The sequence below is a fragment of the Polypterus senegalus genome, chromosome 10 (assembly GCF_016835505.1).
Source record: "Polypterus senegalus isolate Bchr_013 chromosome 10, ASM1683550v1, whole genome shotgun sequence".
NCBI lineage: Eukaryota > Metazoa > Chordata > Cladistia > Polypteriformes > Polypteridae > Polypterus > Polypterus senegalus.
Genome location: NC_053163.1, coordinates 31,964,958 through 31,979,977, shown reverse-complemented (window position 1 = coordinate 31,979,977; position 15,020 = coordinate 31,964,958). Strand labels below are relative to the sequence as shown.

The 15,020-nt window shown below is 39.0% G+C and overlaps 1 protein-coding gene across 2 annotated transcripts; it reads right to left on the bottom strand.

The window, feature by feature from the left end:
- Positions 1-4,576: 4,576 nt before the first annotated feature.
- Positions 4,577-14,316, bottom strand: LOC120537036 (immune-associated nucleotide-binding protein 9-like). Of its 2 annotated transcripts, XM_039765640.1 has the most exons (3): positions 14,146-14,316; positions 8,018-8,146; positions 4,577-6,848 (listed from the first exon to the last, which is right to left on the bottom strand). In XM_039765640.1, exon 3 carries the CDS (start codon positions 6,808-6,810, stop codon positions 5,206-5,208), a length of 1,605 nt encoding a protein of 534 aa, XP_039621574.1. In that variant the 5' UTR covers positions 6,811-6,848; positions 8,018-8,146; positions 14,146-14,316; the 3' UTR covers positions 4,577-5,205. The 2 variants fall into 2 exon arrangements, with proteins under 2 accessions (XP_039621574.1, XP_039621573.1); XM_039765639.1 differs by lacking the exon at positions 8,018-8,146.
- Between the last annotated feature and the right edge of the window lie 704 nt (positions 14,317-15,020).

Here is a 15,020-nt window from a genome sequence, read left to right as displayed (position 1 = left end):
AAAGTTATAGAGGTTTGTGTCGACGTCAACGTAATTCCATTTTTGAGGAGGTTCAGTTAAAACCAGAAATACCATACCAGGGTCACAGGAGGGCTTGGGCCTATCTCAGCAAGCATAGGATCTCTAATTTAAAACCTAGGACTGGTACAGAGCAAATCAGTTTCTTCTGTGTTTGTTCAAGGGACACATATAGCATTCTGGAGTGGTCTACTATTATTTGGGTCACCACTCACACAACAATTGTGTAGAATTCACACTATAACATGACGTAAGAACAAAAGCGGAAATGTGCTTACGCACAAAAAAATCCAGATGCATAAATCTGTGCGAACACCAGCTTCCATGTTCTTCTGCTACATAAATCCCAGTCAGCGTGAAAATTAACGCACGTGCACGCACCTGCTGCCCCATCCCAACTCTTTCCAGAATTACGCCTCTTTGAATATGCAAATCAATATAAATAGCGCTCAGTGTTCTGTGAAAAGGCAATGGCAAAAGCATGAGAGAAAAATGAATTTCAAGTGGAAGCAAGCAAAAACGTACTGTTTATTGGTTTAAACAGCGGTATAAACAACAAAAGGAAGTTGATTGAGTGACATAGTGTCTCGGAGAAACTCGAAAGTTCAAGTTCACAAAGTCGCACAGTGCCCGAAGTAAAAAGAAGTTGTCACATATCAAAGTCGCTGTGAAAAGGCGAGTCATAGTCCACCGTCTGAGTGTCATATGAAAGCTTATTAGGGTACAGAGAAAAAAAAAATAGGCACATGGTGGGGGAAAAAAGCACAAAATGTCAACATTAATCTTGAAATTTCCACTTTAATCACGTAGTTTATTTTGTCATTAAAGTAGAACATCATAAACTGTTTAATTGATTAGTTTCTCAATCCCATCTTAACTAAAGTAGCACGTTAAATGCTTTGTTTTGTATTTGATCTTCTATGTGCTCTATGTGTGTGAATCACTAGGTGCTTCTTAAACCAGCTTTCTCTTCCTCCGACAGGACACAGAATCCATTACATTCGTGATATTACAGCTCTCTGAATAATTAAAATACTGAGATGTATATGTGATATCATTTTCATGATGATAGGAGTTAAAGCACGTTATTAAACATAGGAACACGGTGGCACAGTGATTGTTCATGTCTCACACAAAAGATGCTTGCTGCACGACCTTCGATGAAATACTTTATTACAGAAGTACTGTCTCTTTCAAAACGTACTAACCTCTAATTCCTGTCCTTACTTTTCTTTCTCCAAGAACCCAATCACCATACCATCAGCTCTGTAATAGACGTTAAGCCATCTGTAAGCTTAGAACACCGATTCTTCAAAAATTTTAAGGAACATTGAAATATCTTCGTAGAACATGTTTAATTATTCTATCCTTCCACTGTCGCGTCAGCACCAGCAATAATACAGCGTGAGGCAGGAACAATCCGTGAACGGAGCGCCAGCGGCTCACTAGTGCTGTGGCACCGTGTCCTGGCATGTTTAATTATTAACAATATAGATTATTTAAAATGAAGTTAAAGTTTTATCTGTATAATAAACATACTTTGCTGCATTGCATCTTAATAATGATATTGTCATCATATGTAAATACAGGAACACTTGAGGGACTGATTGAGTGCGCTTAGAGTTTTTGGGATAAACCTCTTTCTGAACCGCGACAGCAGTTCAACAGACAGCATGGCTGAGGCAGCGTGTGCTTGAAGCTATATCCCAATAATTCTCTTTCCGATCAGCTGCTGTACAGCTGTGATTCCCCACTCAGATTCAGTGATAAAAATACGAGTGGTGCAGTGAGAGTAATGTGGAAAAAGATGATCCGATGTGGCAACCCCTAACGGGAGCAGCTGAAAGAAGAAGGTGGTGCAGTGAGAGTAACAATGCTAAAGCTGCTATTGTATTTAGAATAGTTTGACCATTCTGTGGACCATTATATTGTTCCAGGTTAATTACAATCAGATGTATTAAACTAATAAACAATATGCCGTTAATTTCAGTGTATTTATAAAGCCACATCAGGGATGTGGATCTAAAAAAAGAAAGAGTAACCACACAGAAACAGTAGCACTGCTTTGACGCTGGGTGCCACCAGTCTGCAAAACCGAACACAGAACTTGCGTACGACAGGGTATGAGCTACTGTGGAAATGGGCATGGCTTTACAGCAAGTTTAGGTTTTATACATTGCGATTTGGATGTGGAAACGTTCGTACGCAACATTTTTTGTGTACGCACTGCTTATACATGAGGCCCCTGGTAGTTAGGATGCGTTACACACAGCCAACTTTCATGCAGTCCAAAAGTAACAATAAACATCTCACTGCTGTGCTGTGGACTTCCTTCATTTGTAGAAAATAATTATTTCCCCAAAAATATCATGATAGTGGGCCACCGCCACATGTATAATAATTATGTGGTAAGCGATTTGTTTGTCAAACACAGCTTAGTGAACAGAATGTCTGTTATTCAATAACTAGAAGACTAGTAAAAGATCTACCACTGCAAACTACAAAAAGGACACATTTCATTAGGGTAACTCTAGAGAAGAAATCAAGCTTTGCGGATAGCATATTGAGATGTGCTTCAGTTTTGTTTAGCCAGCACACGTTCCACATAAGTTTCACTTGACCATATGATGTTAAAAATTTACTCTCAAGTAGTCTACAATATGAACATACTTCTATTTAGTTCATCAGAGTTGACATGCCTATGGCATTTAGGCCTATACATTTTTGTTAATGGTATTCATTTTGGAATGTTTGATTAACATTTACTGAATCATTTGAAAGTTAATGCGTCCCTAGTGTTCCGTGTCATGCCCGACAAGCGATTGCACTGAGGGGACACCCCACCTGGCACACACTATTCTTACAATGTAAGCTCAGGGGATAGATCACAAGTTACACAGGGTACTGCCTTCTGATGCCTCTGTGCATAGCTTGATTTACATGATCACTTGGGAAATTACAGCTGTTTTCAATAACACTGCCAAATGTTATACTGACTTAGAAGACGGTGTAAGGAGAAATAAAAAGGACTGAGAGATGAGTGTAGTCAAAGAAAGAAGACAATGTCAAAACTGTGAGTCAAACCGATCATTTGTCAAAGCCAAAAAGGAAAACTGAAAATCAAGTGTCAGGAACCAGAGCAAGACATTTTTCACCAGCAAGACGAGAAATAAAAGGCTTTTTTAAATTTCAAATTTTAATCCGAAAAACTCTGACAGGGACACCACCAGAGGTAACCTGTGAACTCTTTCACATATTTGACCTCTGTGACCATGCCCTTGGCAACCATAACTTGATGTTGTGATTACAAAGCAGCAGCACTTACAGAAAGTAAGTATGGTGTCACAGCAAGATGTTAAAAAATATTCAACTTAGTGAATATACTTTAAATGTAAAGACTAACATCAAATTCATACTCAAGTCCCCCAAACTCCTAAACTGACCTACAGAATGAATCAGTTGATGCAGAGCAAGGTGCGCGATATGTATAATTTATTACAATAAACTGTACTTTTCACTACAGAGAAGTCGAGACTCTGATCCTGAATCACATACTAGGCTCGCTTTTATTAGGTGGCATTTATGCCTGTGGTTTTATTTGAACTGTAGTACATTTGCATGCACAAGTGTGTGTTTTATTCTAACATTGTCTAATTAGTGATAATAATGGTATAATAGGCACAGTACTTCTTTTAGTCAGATCACATTAATACCTCATGTGGACAGCTCCAGGATTCACTCAGTACCATACAAAGACCACTGCTGTTTCTAAATGGCGCTGTCCGGTTATTTTGATCTGCACCAAAATAGATGGCTTGATCACATCTATGCAAACAAACTAAAAATATGCAGAAAAATTGCTCCAGAGTTTGAAAAAACTGGTCCATGTGAACTGGGGTGAAAAACCTTTGAGAACTCCCATCATACAAGACCAGTAACGACGCACTGCATGATACCGTGCAGTCAATACACTTGACTTGAGCATTCATAGTTTTCATCCACTTTCTCTGTACGTTTATCATTCATTTGCTTATAGGCTGATGCGCTTGCTGCTTCCTGAGCAGCTCTTCTTTTCTCAACCCTAGCGGCCCATTACTTCTCATCTTATGTCGGCATCTTTTCGTGTTAAAACTGATTAAGTCAGTGTTAGTGTTGCAATTACTTAGTACATTTTCCTTAATTAATCACTTAAGCTGGCACTTAAGTGTTCTACCTGCCTCAAGAATGATTTAAAGTATGAAGAGGTTGGGGAAGTGACGGCAAAGGTGGTAGGGATGAGAACAGTGTCCATATGCACAATAAAATAAAACACAGGAATAACCTTAGAGGCTAATCGTCACCCCGAAAGCGGATACTAGACATCACATAGTATATGTGTACCAAATTTCAGGTCAATAGTTCAAACGGTTTGCGAGATACAGGTGATTTAAAATCCTGGACAGACAGACAGCCACGGTACTGTATTACATAAGAAGATTAAACCAAATCTCTTCTACAGTATTCTTGGATATTAAACTAAGCAGCCTGGTAGTGACAAAAACAATGGAGACAAGAAACCTTACTCTTTACAATACATGAACTGCAAACATTTATTTTTTAAATACCATTAACATAGTGAAACTCACTGTTTTAATGGCTTATGTCATCTAGTGCTATAATTAGACAAACAGACAAACACCTTGACTTACAAAGATGTTTCGTGTTTGTAACAAACCACTAATGGCAATCGGAGCTCAATAGGTAAAAATTCAAATCACAAACATGGAAGACTACATTGGCATAACAGTCTGGCAGCACTCTTGCTTTAAGTGCGATAACAAGTGCAAAATGGGTATAGTAAGTGCGCCATGGGTGCTCCTGGGGTCCTCCACTCTCGTTCTGTAGTTCACTATTGTATGTAGAAATCCGTACTAAAACTCCATACCCTCTCATCATCAGCAGGTGGGCAGCTTGGTTTCTTGCGACTCTTGCCAAGAGCAACTAAAAAGTCAATCTGAAGTGTGTATCCATGTGAGCAATCACTCTGCTACCACAAGTTCAGAACAGCTTAAAGATGACATGGCAATTTAAGACAAATCATGAACTAAATATGAGTTATTAACAACTGTCAAATACTAGAGAATACAGCAAAGAATCCCAACAAAAACTTTAAACTTTGGTGTTGTCCATTTTACTGTTATCATTATACTATCTATTCAAGTGAATTTCAAATGACCTTTTTTCTGTAAATGCCACATCACCATTCTCTTCCATGGATCTTGACTGCACTCTTTCTTTCACGACTCTGAATGCCAGGCCTCCGGCTACTGCAATACTTGCCACTGCTTTGCCCAAGTCTGTCAGGGCTGTGAGGACTTTGACTGCAGTATCTGTGGCCATGGCCTTTCCTGATACAATTGATCCTTGTGCAAAGGAACTGCCCAGCACTGTGTTCATTCCAGCTGTTCCCAGACTCCCTGCAGTCTCCATGCCAGTTGCGACTCCAAGCGTATTTTCTGCTGCTGCAGCCACTCTAACAGCATTTGCTACCACTCCACCTGCTCCTGTGGCTGCCCCCAAACTGGCTGCTACACCTACCGTGGCTGCACCCATGACCAAAACGGACTCTGCAGCTTCCATTGCTCCCTTTGCTGGTTTTACTGCTTCGGTACTTGCCACAGTGCCCACTGCCCCACCAAGGACAACCCCTGTTGCAGCTCCTAATGCCACTGCCGTCTTGCATGTTGCGGCAGAGATCACGGCTCCAACCATTTTTCCAGCCACAGCTACAGCAGTGGCAGAAGTCCCAGAAATGGCCAATGCTGCTTTGCCAGCAATGGTAGCTCCTCCCGCAAAAGCCAGTGGGGTTGCCACTCCAAACAACGCCCCCACTGCTGCACCAGTGGCACCAGCCGCAACAAGAATTTTAACTTTCTCAAGGACGTGGCCTGAAACTTCAGCTTTTGCCCTAAGTCTTCTGCTGAAAGGCCTGGAAAGCCTCCCCAGATTTCTTCTCAGTTTTAGCCCTTTCTGTGTGATTTGACTCTTGTGATGCAGGAAAAACGCAGGCCGAACACATTCTAAGCAAGGCTCTTCCTCCAGCTGTCTTTTTCTCTTTGCTGCCTTCATGTTGTTCAGACTTTTCATTTCCACCAGCCTTAATTCTTCTTCCTCCTTTGCTAACCTGTCTTCCTCCTGTCGTATCTCCTCTTCAGCCTTTTCATACACCTCATTGGTGTAACAGCTCCCATTATTTGTTTCCACCATTGCCTCTATTTTCTTTAGCAACTCTCCCACTTGTCTTCTATCCTCTTTATTCTTGTTATTGAAGATGTGATACCTGCCACCACATAACTTCACAAGTCTTTGGAGGTCCTCACCAGCTTCTTCAAAAAAGTCCTCAATCAATCTGCCATCTAGATCTTCCCCACGTGTGAATAGCAGCATCACATACTTAGATGTACTTTCAGTAAAGAACTCTTGGAAGAGCATCACAGTCTTTTTCTCTTCCTCTGTGTAACGTCCAATTTGCATAACCAGCAGGAAAACATGTGGGCCGGGGGAAGATAAGGAAATGCACTTTGCTATCTCAGATCTGAGCTCTTCAGCAGGCAGCGACGTGTCTAACAAGCCAGGTGTGTCCACTACCCAAAGATGTCTCCCCTCAAATTCTCCTTGGCATTTTACACACTCCTTGGTCACAGATGCAAAGCTGGCCACTGACCGAAACGCCTCTCTGCCCAAGATGGTGTTACCAGACGCACTCTTCCCAACACCTGTTTTCCCAACCAGCACTATTCTCAGTTCAGACATGGAAAGACCTTCTTCAGTGGGATGATAAACTTCATTACCTGGTAAATGATAAGAAAAATGTACACTGGGTATTGATCTGAGCTAATTAAAATTGTAGTAGTTATATTATCACATGTACAGAGTCAAAAGAAATAAAATGAAAAAACGCACTCTGGTGTTATGAAAAACAAGAGTGCATTCAGAAATTCATTTTAGTACTTTCCACAGTAAAATACACCATTCCAGGTCAAAAGAAATAAAACTAATTTTACACAGTAAAATGCATTATTGGAATTCAAAGAAATTAAGTGTTTCCCAAAGTAAAACACATAATTACTAATGTTAGAAAGTTAATAAATACAAGCACATAGACAAGCGTTAATAACTTTGATGCTAGCTTTTATTTCCTACTACATCATTTTTTGCATTTACTAATGAAATATCAAAGAATTGTAAATAAAATAAAGCATTTTATAGAACATTAACACAATGCTAGCAATACACCAGTACACAACAGAACTAATAGAGTATCATAATGAAAAGCTAATGAAGAGAGAGAGACTTATGCACTGGGACTTGAGGCTGTCATGGCTGACAAAGTTCTATCTACTAAATCCAGACTTGAAGGGGTTGAAATCGTATGTGATAAATTGTGTTTTATATCTGTAATTAATTTAGAGCACTTTTCAGAGTTCTGCTTTCATTGTGATAAAGAGCCTTCTGTTAATCAGTGTCAAAAAAGAAACTAAAGTTAAAGAATAAAATGTGAAAACTCCAAGGGGGTGATTACTTTTTATAGGACTGCATTAGGATGACTTCATTAATGGAGTGGCACAGTGATGAGCACTGCTGCCTCAGACTGCCAGCATTCTGGATTTGAATCCCACACCCACTCACTGTCTTTGTGTCACAATTTGAATTTAGCTTTTAATTTTATTGATTTATCATATTTATTTTGTGCTTAGATGCATGTTTTAAAACAAAACAGATTAATCCCCAAAGTATTTTTTCTTTCATTATGGACAAGCCTTTGTTGATAGGCCATTGCTAGGCAGGATAACTGAGTGTATACTGTGTGATGTCATTACTGCAACTGTATGAAGGTCATGCACTTCCTGTTGTCCAAGTTTGAGGATACTTTTTCAAAAAGTTGAATGCAGTTAACACTAGAATTCCCGAAGTGTATGAAAAAAGTCGCAATGCCGTGCCACCTTAAATTCCTTCGCACCTCTTCATCAGCGTCTTTCTTTTGCAAATGTGTCAGTCAGCACAGGCAGCAAGCAGCTTGCTATCCCATCCCCCACTGACGCAGCAGGAATTCTCCCAGCTCAGGTCTGTTCATCTGGGTGGGAGGTGCCTAGAATTGTATACGGAAAATAATATATCTTTATTTGGAATACTGTGTCTACAACAATATGTGTAAATGTAGGATGACAGGAAATGTGAGGCAAGAAATGATGAACACATAACTAAAACAGAAACTTTTTCATGTTCAACTAATAATTGCCAAAATGCTGATGTGAAGTGTATAATGTGTGAATACTGAAGTCCAGATATCAAATAAACACTTTCAAAAAGGTATAACAAAACAAGTGCGCTTTTATTCAAGAATATAACCAAAGAAAAAGAAATCATTCAATTTACATGTTGCTGTCAATGAGTAAAAGTTCAATTTACATGTTGCTGTCAATGAGTAAAAAACAAAGCTCAAAAATTAATTGACAGAAAGCTAACTGTAAGCTTGGCTGGTGAAGAAGTATAAGCTGCTGCCATGTAAGCAAAAGGTTGCGGATTCGAGCCTGGGCTCACTTCGTTGTGAGTAGTGAGCTACTATTATTATTATTACTATAATAAAATCATATACTTGATTTGACTCTGTAACAGCCGGTGTAAAATTTGGCTTGTTGTAAAAAAGATATTGCTGAAGGGATATAAACAGGCACACAAACACTGGTGAATCATGTCTTCTTGGTATCTTGTTGTCACTTGAATATTTTGTTATTCAGTTTTATTCTTGAATAAAAGCACACTTGTTTTGTTATACCCTTTGTAAAAGTGTTAATTTTGAATTCCAGTAAAATCTGTCTCTGCCTTTCTTGCGCATGCACACACACATTCATACATGAAAAAGTCACTACAGTCGATTCCGGTTAATTGGACCACCGGTTAATCGAACCAGCTGCTTATTCGGACTGAATCCTAAAGAACCGAAACAGATCATATTACATAAGCCTAATATTGTTCGCTTATTTGAACCAAAATTCCGTTTAATCGGACCAAAGAACGTGACAGAGAATAAGAAAAAGAAGCCACAAGTCGCCCGCGGAAAGCGGATGTAAAGCGGGTAAGCGACATCGGGAGAATCCCAGGGCTCCACAGAAGAAATTATGCTTTTATCAAAGGTCAGGAAGTCAGAAAATTTGTACCAAGTGCAAACCAGTGGGGGTGAACATGCCTGCCCTTTCTTTCCTAAAACGGACGGCCCAGTAGCTGGCGACATGAAGTCAAGCGTAAACAAGAGTGTCCATGCAAGGAATTCCTTCCTGTCAATCAGGATTAAAGTTTACACAACAAAGCTTTTGCTTCAAGAAAGTCAAACTGGACGCTATTAGTGCCGAAGCTTTGAATGGCAAGCATTTTGTGGCTCTCCTGACCGCCACATCTTGACCCGGAAACACCAAGATTTCATCAGAACTCTTTTAGTCTGTGAACTGTGCGTGTCTTGTCTGCCAAAATGCCACGGCGGGACTTGACGTTAGCTGAAAAAATTGATTTCCTGGATCAGATCAGGCAACAACCACCAAACACTACTCAGCGTCGGTTGGCTGAAATTACCGGCTTGGCAAAGACTACAATTTCACACTTGGTAAAACAAGAGAATGAGAATGCAGTGTGTCAACGGAATGCATCAGATCACACTAGACAAGTTCTTCAAACGTTGACTGGAATTTGGTAATGTAACCTTTTTTATTGTGCTTTGCATGCTGAGTGTCGTGTAGATCGTTTCGAAGAATTTGTAGATTTCTTTTTCAATAAACAAAGTTGTAAGCAATCGTACATGTACGTAGTTCTTGTTTGTACGTTCGCCATATGCGTGTGCAGCACAATAAAAGTCATAATGATATTTTAATATGTTACTTATAGCACGTCCTGTCTTGGTTGCACGTGTATAGGGCATGTTCGTGTAATCGGACCAGACGGTTATTAGGACCAAAATGATTGCGTCCCGATGTGGTCCGATTAACAGGAATCGACTGTATCTGAAAATGCTGTTTTTTTCCAATCTTGCCCAATCTCCACATTATGGTGGATGGCATTGAGAATGCAGACAGACTTATTTTTGGATGCATACACCATCAGCATGGAAATGCCAGATCTAAACACTAGCATGGAGTATTGCTCACATACTGAAGTGACTTTATTTGTAGTTGGAAGTTCCATGAAGCGACGTGAAGAAGTTGTTTGTTGTTACAATTCTGCCTTTATCCAGAAAAGGCTCCATAAGCTTTATGATCACAATCTCGGAAAGTCTTTCTTCAGTGGGATGACTGGGATCTTTTCCTAAATAAGGAGTAGCACTCACTGCACACATGCTTTGTCTCCAAATCTGCTGCAATCCAAAACGTTATGCCAAATTTGTCTTGAGATGTATTGGAAGAAAGAACAACGGACCTTAGTTGGAAACGGTTGCTCATCAGAAGTAATATGTTTCCCTGGGTTGTAACTCAAACACAGTTGTCAACAAAATGTTGCTAGATGTCCAAGATCACATCAAATCTGTTGTGTTTCACACATTCGGCACAGGTGTCTTTGATGTTAAAGCACAAATGCCTCATGATAGTCTGATAGCGGTCACAGGGCATCTTATCTTTGATTGCCGGGACAACAAATACTTCTGAGCAGGCATCATCCACAGTACCAACTGTAGTCATCTCTGCTCTTGTGAAAAGAATGGAGATAATCGCCATCAACTCAGATAGGAAGAGGCAAGTTCATTGTATCAGGTCAATGAGAGTGAGAGAATAAAACTGAATTTGAGTTTTAACTCATTGACAGCAACATATAAATTGAATAATTTATTTTTCATGCTGTCTACTTGCCATCTGCTACACTGTAAATTACTTCAGTAGGTAAATTTTAATTGAAGACTTGTTTTCAGACCAAGTTAGATAAATAAAATAATTATTTGTGAGAGTCGTAATTCATTCAGCTGTCATTTGTAATAATTACATTGACTGAATGTATGCAATCCAGTAGATCTGTCATGTTCATTTATTACATTCACACAAACCAAATACTCAGATTTAATACAAAGGCACAAGAGTTCCTCTTTTCCACATATTACATTTTATAAAATTATATACAACACCCTTTAGTAAAATAAAATAACTATTACAACTGGGCTGAATAAGGGATCATCACCCTAAGGTAAAACTTGGTGAAGCCATCTTTTTCTTATATTACAGGCCTCAGTCATCAGTTTTGCACACCTAAAATTCACATATTCCTTCTTAGAGAAGTTTGTATTATGGATTGTCCTCTTTTGTTTATTCCAAACATTTTCAACGGAATTTAGGTTGGATGTCTGATTAGGCTGCATAAAGACAATCATTTCCCTGTCCTTCAGGCACACTATGGTTTTTCTGGATCATTCTAACATTAAAAGCAGACACATCATCCCAATTTCAACTTCCTGTCTGTGGGCTTGAGATTTTCTACACCCATCCATCTTCCCAGTACACCAGCTCTGTACGGCCTCAGTCCTACTTGTTGAGAAACAACCCCATGATAAGCTGCTGCAACACCATACCTTACTGTAGGCAGGGTGTTCTCTGGAAGGTAACATGTATTGGGTTTTTTCTCAAATGTATTGCTGTGCATTCTGACCAAAAACATTTATTTTGATCTAATCTGACCCACAGAATCTTAAGAGGCTATATTAGCAAAATATAAATAAGACACAGAGTACATTTTTTACACTCCCACCCACCCTTTGCAAGTCAAACTGATAAGAGACCATGTGACATGACTGTCACATCTCACAATCGCCAGCCTTTTCCAAAAAATACACCAATATAATCAGAGTCAACCATTTTAAATGAAGACTGGGCGTATGCTCTGCCCTCAGTTCTTGCCTTCCTCCACAACAACCTTTCAACCTCAGAGTGTGGTTTCCTCTCGCTTGTGTAGTGACTGACGCATACGCTATTCTTGTTTTGAAAATGATTAACTTGCAGTTCCAACATGGACATTTGTACTTTACGATAGCATGTAACACACCATTACACAAATAGTGTAATTTTTCACCAACAATATTGTCTGAATAGAACCTTACTTCTGCAAGCCAGAATATACTGATAAGGAGTGCCAATAGATACAAGACAAAAATGAAGCAAATATGCAGCCTGGGGCTACGGAGAGGCTGCTAACAATCGGAGATGGGGGATATACCTGAGAAAAATGTGAAATGATGGCCACTGAATACAAATGCCTCCGTTACACAGAGTGGGACGTGCTGATTCCACCACCAGAAAACGTAAGACATGTGTGGAGACGAGTCCAATTTGTTACACAAGGCTGCCTCTATAAACAAAGAGGACGAATTTTCAGCCATAATCAACCATGGAGTTCAGAATACATTTTTTCATGGTCCAAAATGAAGCTGGAACTAGTGATCAAATCCAGAAGGACAAAATGGGCAGCTTTCCTCAAAGTATGTTTGTCTGTTGATTTTTTTTTTTCTTTCTCTCTCTCTAGCGGTAGGCTAGTTGCATACCACTGCAGTGTGAAATATCCAAATAATTGCATGCCAAATGCATGTTTTCCAGTGTAGGTGTGATGCATGTTGAAAGACGTTAATGTTAAAAGCAGATTTAACAGGATATATTCCGATGTAAATTTTTTGAAAGACAAAACTGATGCTAAACTGTCCCTGCCATGGGCTTTGTATTATGTTCATTTACTTCCAAATTAATGTGAGAACTGCTTTCATGAGGCCCACTGCCAACAGGCCCAACTACCCCAAGTGAACAGAAACCATTTCATTACCTCAAGAAAAATAGTACTAGAAATATACGATAAAATGTTTATTTCCAGATCCCATTTGTTGTCACAAAGATGCCTCAGAGACATAGAACACACATTTTCTTATACAGTATCAAAGCTTTTTCTGCGTCAAAGTGGACATTTTATATGTTTTTGGGCTTTTTTTTTCTTCTTTGAACCGAAACCCAAATACTTTCATTATACAGGCAATGCATTTTTTAATTTAAATCGTCAAATGCATATACGCCATGTTTGAAGATGAATTCAAAAGAAGGGCTGGCCTCATCTGGACAGGATCTGAGTCATGTCATACATCGTTCACTTCTTAACGATGACCAGGACTGTATTCCACTGGATGCTTAAAAGATTTTGAAATATTTTATATTCCTTGCTTGGCGTGTGCCTTTCTTTAGCTTTGTCACAAAGTTCACTTGAAAGCATCTTTCCATCCATGATGGATTCTTTACTTGGAAAAACACTTCCAAACAACAAAATCCTCTAAAACCAGTATAAACTAATCAAAATCACCACCACGGAGACAATTACATTTTTTTATGATCTGCAAAGCGGCTGGATAGACTGAACAAGTTTACAATTACAAATTGTAAGGCATTTTGCTGTTATAATATCATTATATATTATAATTTAATATCCTTGCTTGATCTTAATTGTTTTAATGTAATGTAATGTTGTAACTTTCTTTTTGTACAGCATTTTGAGCTACACTATTGTATGAAAATGTGCTATTTAAATAAACGTTGTTATTGTTGTAATAATCTGCAGACCGTTTCAGAATTTTATTTGCACTATGCTAAAGTGGATTGTTGTGCTTAAATAAAATTTTCATTTTTCCCTGTCTTAGGATGTCATGCAACAAAGTGTACACATTTTGAAAAGGGGAGGCTTTCCATATTCGCAATAAAATAAAGCCTACGTTCATATTTTAGGGCCAAGTGAAATAACGGTTCAGTCAGTGCAGTGTTATATGAACTGTATACTTTTCTTAAAAGTCTGGATCCAGTTGAATTAAACTCTCATAAAAAATGCATCTGGTTCTTCTTTTCCACTGTCTTGAAATTGATACTAGATACCATAACTTTACAATATTTAAGCAAAATATGATCCGACTAGTGAGCTACGGATACACTGGTCAAGAACAGAGTGAACGTCATAATAACTAATAAAGGAGACCCCGCGCATCAACTGGATTTCAGTGTGTAAATAAAACAAAACGTTGCATTGTGCTCATGTAAGTAATGCACTATAAGTAAAATTAACTAAACCCTAAAAATCGACTTTTGCCATACTCACACCAAAGTAACTCCTGCGCTGATGGATCCATGTCGTTTCCGATTAGTAAAAAACTTCACATATTAGACAGTTTAATCCTAAAACATAACTGGTATTGTAAAACAATAAGGTTGCGTATGCCACGAAAACGAAAACTTTGTCCTTTCTCTCCCTTTCCTCGTCAATGCCGACGCCATATTTAATTTCCTATTGGTATAGACGCGTCACGTGTCGCTCTACGTTACCCTATAACTTACTTTCTATTGGCTGACATATTACATGTATTAAGGGGCGACGTATTACTTTCTGCTGATTGACATACGTATCAGACGGACACGCCCACCCGACGTACAGTAGTTACAACAAAATAACATACAATCATCGTATACAGACCTTATCCGTGCTGTGTGTGTGGTGAAATGACGCTCATAAATCTTTCACTGTCTTATAACCTTAACGTTCTGTTAAACAGCAATCGAGCTGTTCTCGAGAGTCTTTACTTGAGAGGTCAGGCTGGTTTATTCTATTGAGCCTCAGTTACATGCGGAGCGTAATTGTTAGCTGTGTTGTAACATTCCTACTCGTAAATGCCGAAAACGAATAACAAACTGCGGTACATATACACACAGTTTGAAGGAACAACAACCGCTTTGTTGTGTGCGGGTTTCATAGAAGTTAGGTAAGCTGATTCGAACTGTAAATGGAAGTGAGCATTAATATGGATAAGTGGGTTTTAGCTTGGGGTGCAAGCGAGACACCTTCCCCCGGGTAAAGAGACGTTGTTCCAGAGAGTTTAACGATTGAAATTTAAATTTTAGTGCTCGAACCCATAACTGACTGACTAATGTAAATTATGTTTTCATTATGTTAAAAGCTTGGCAGAGAGATAAGAGAGC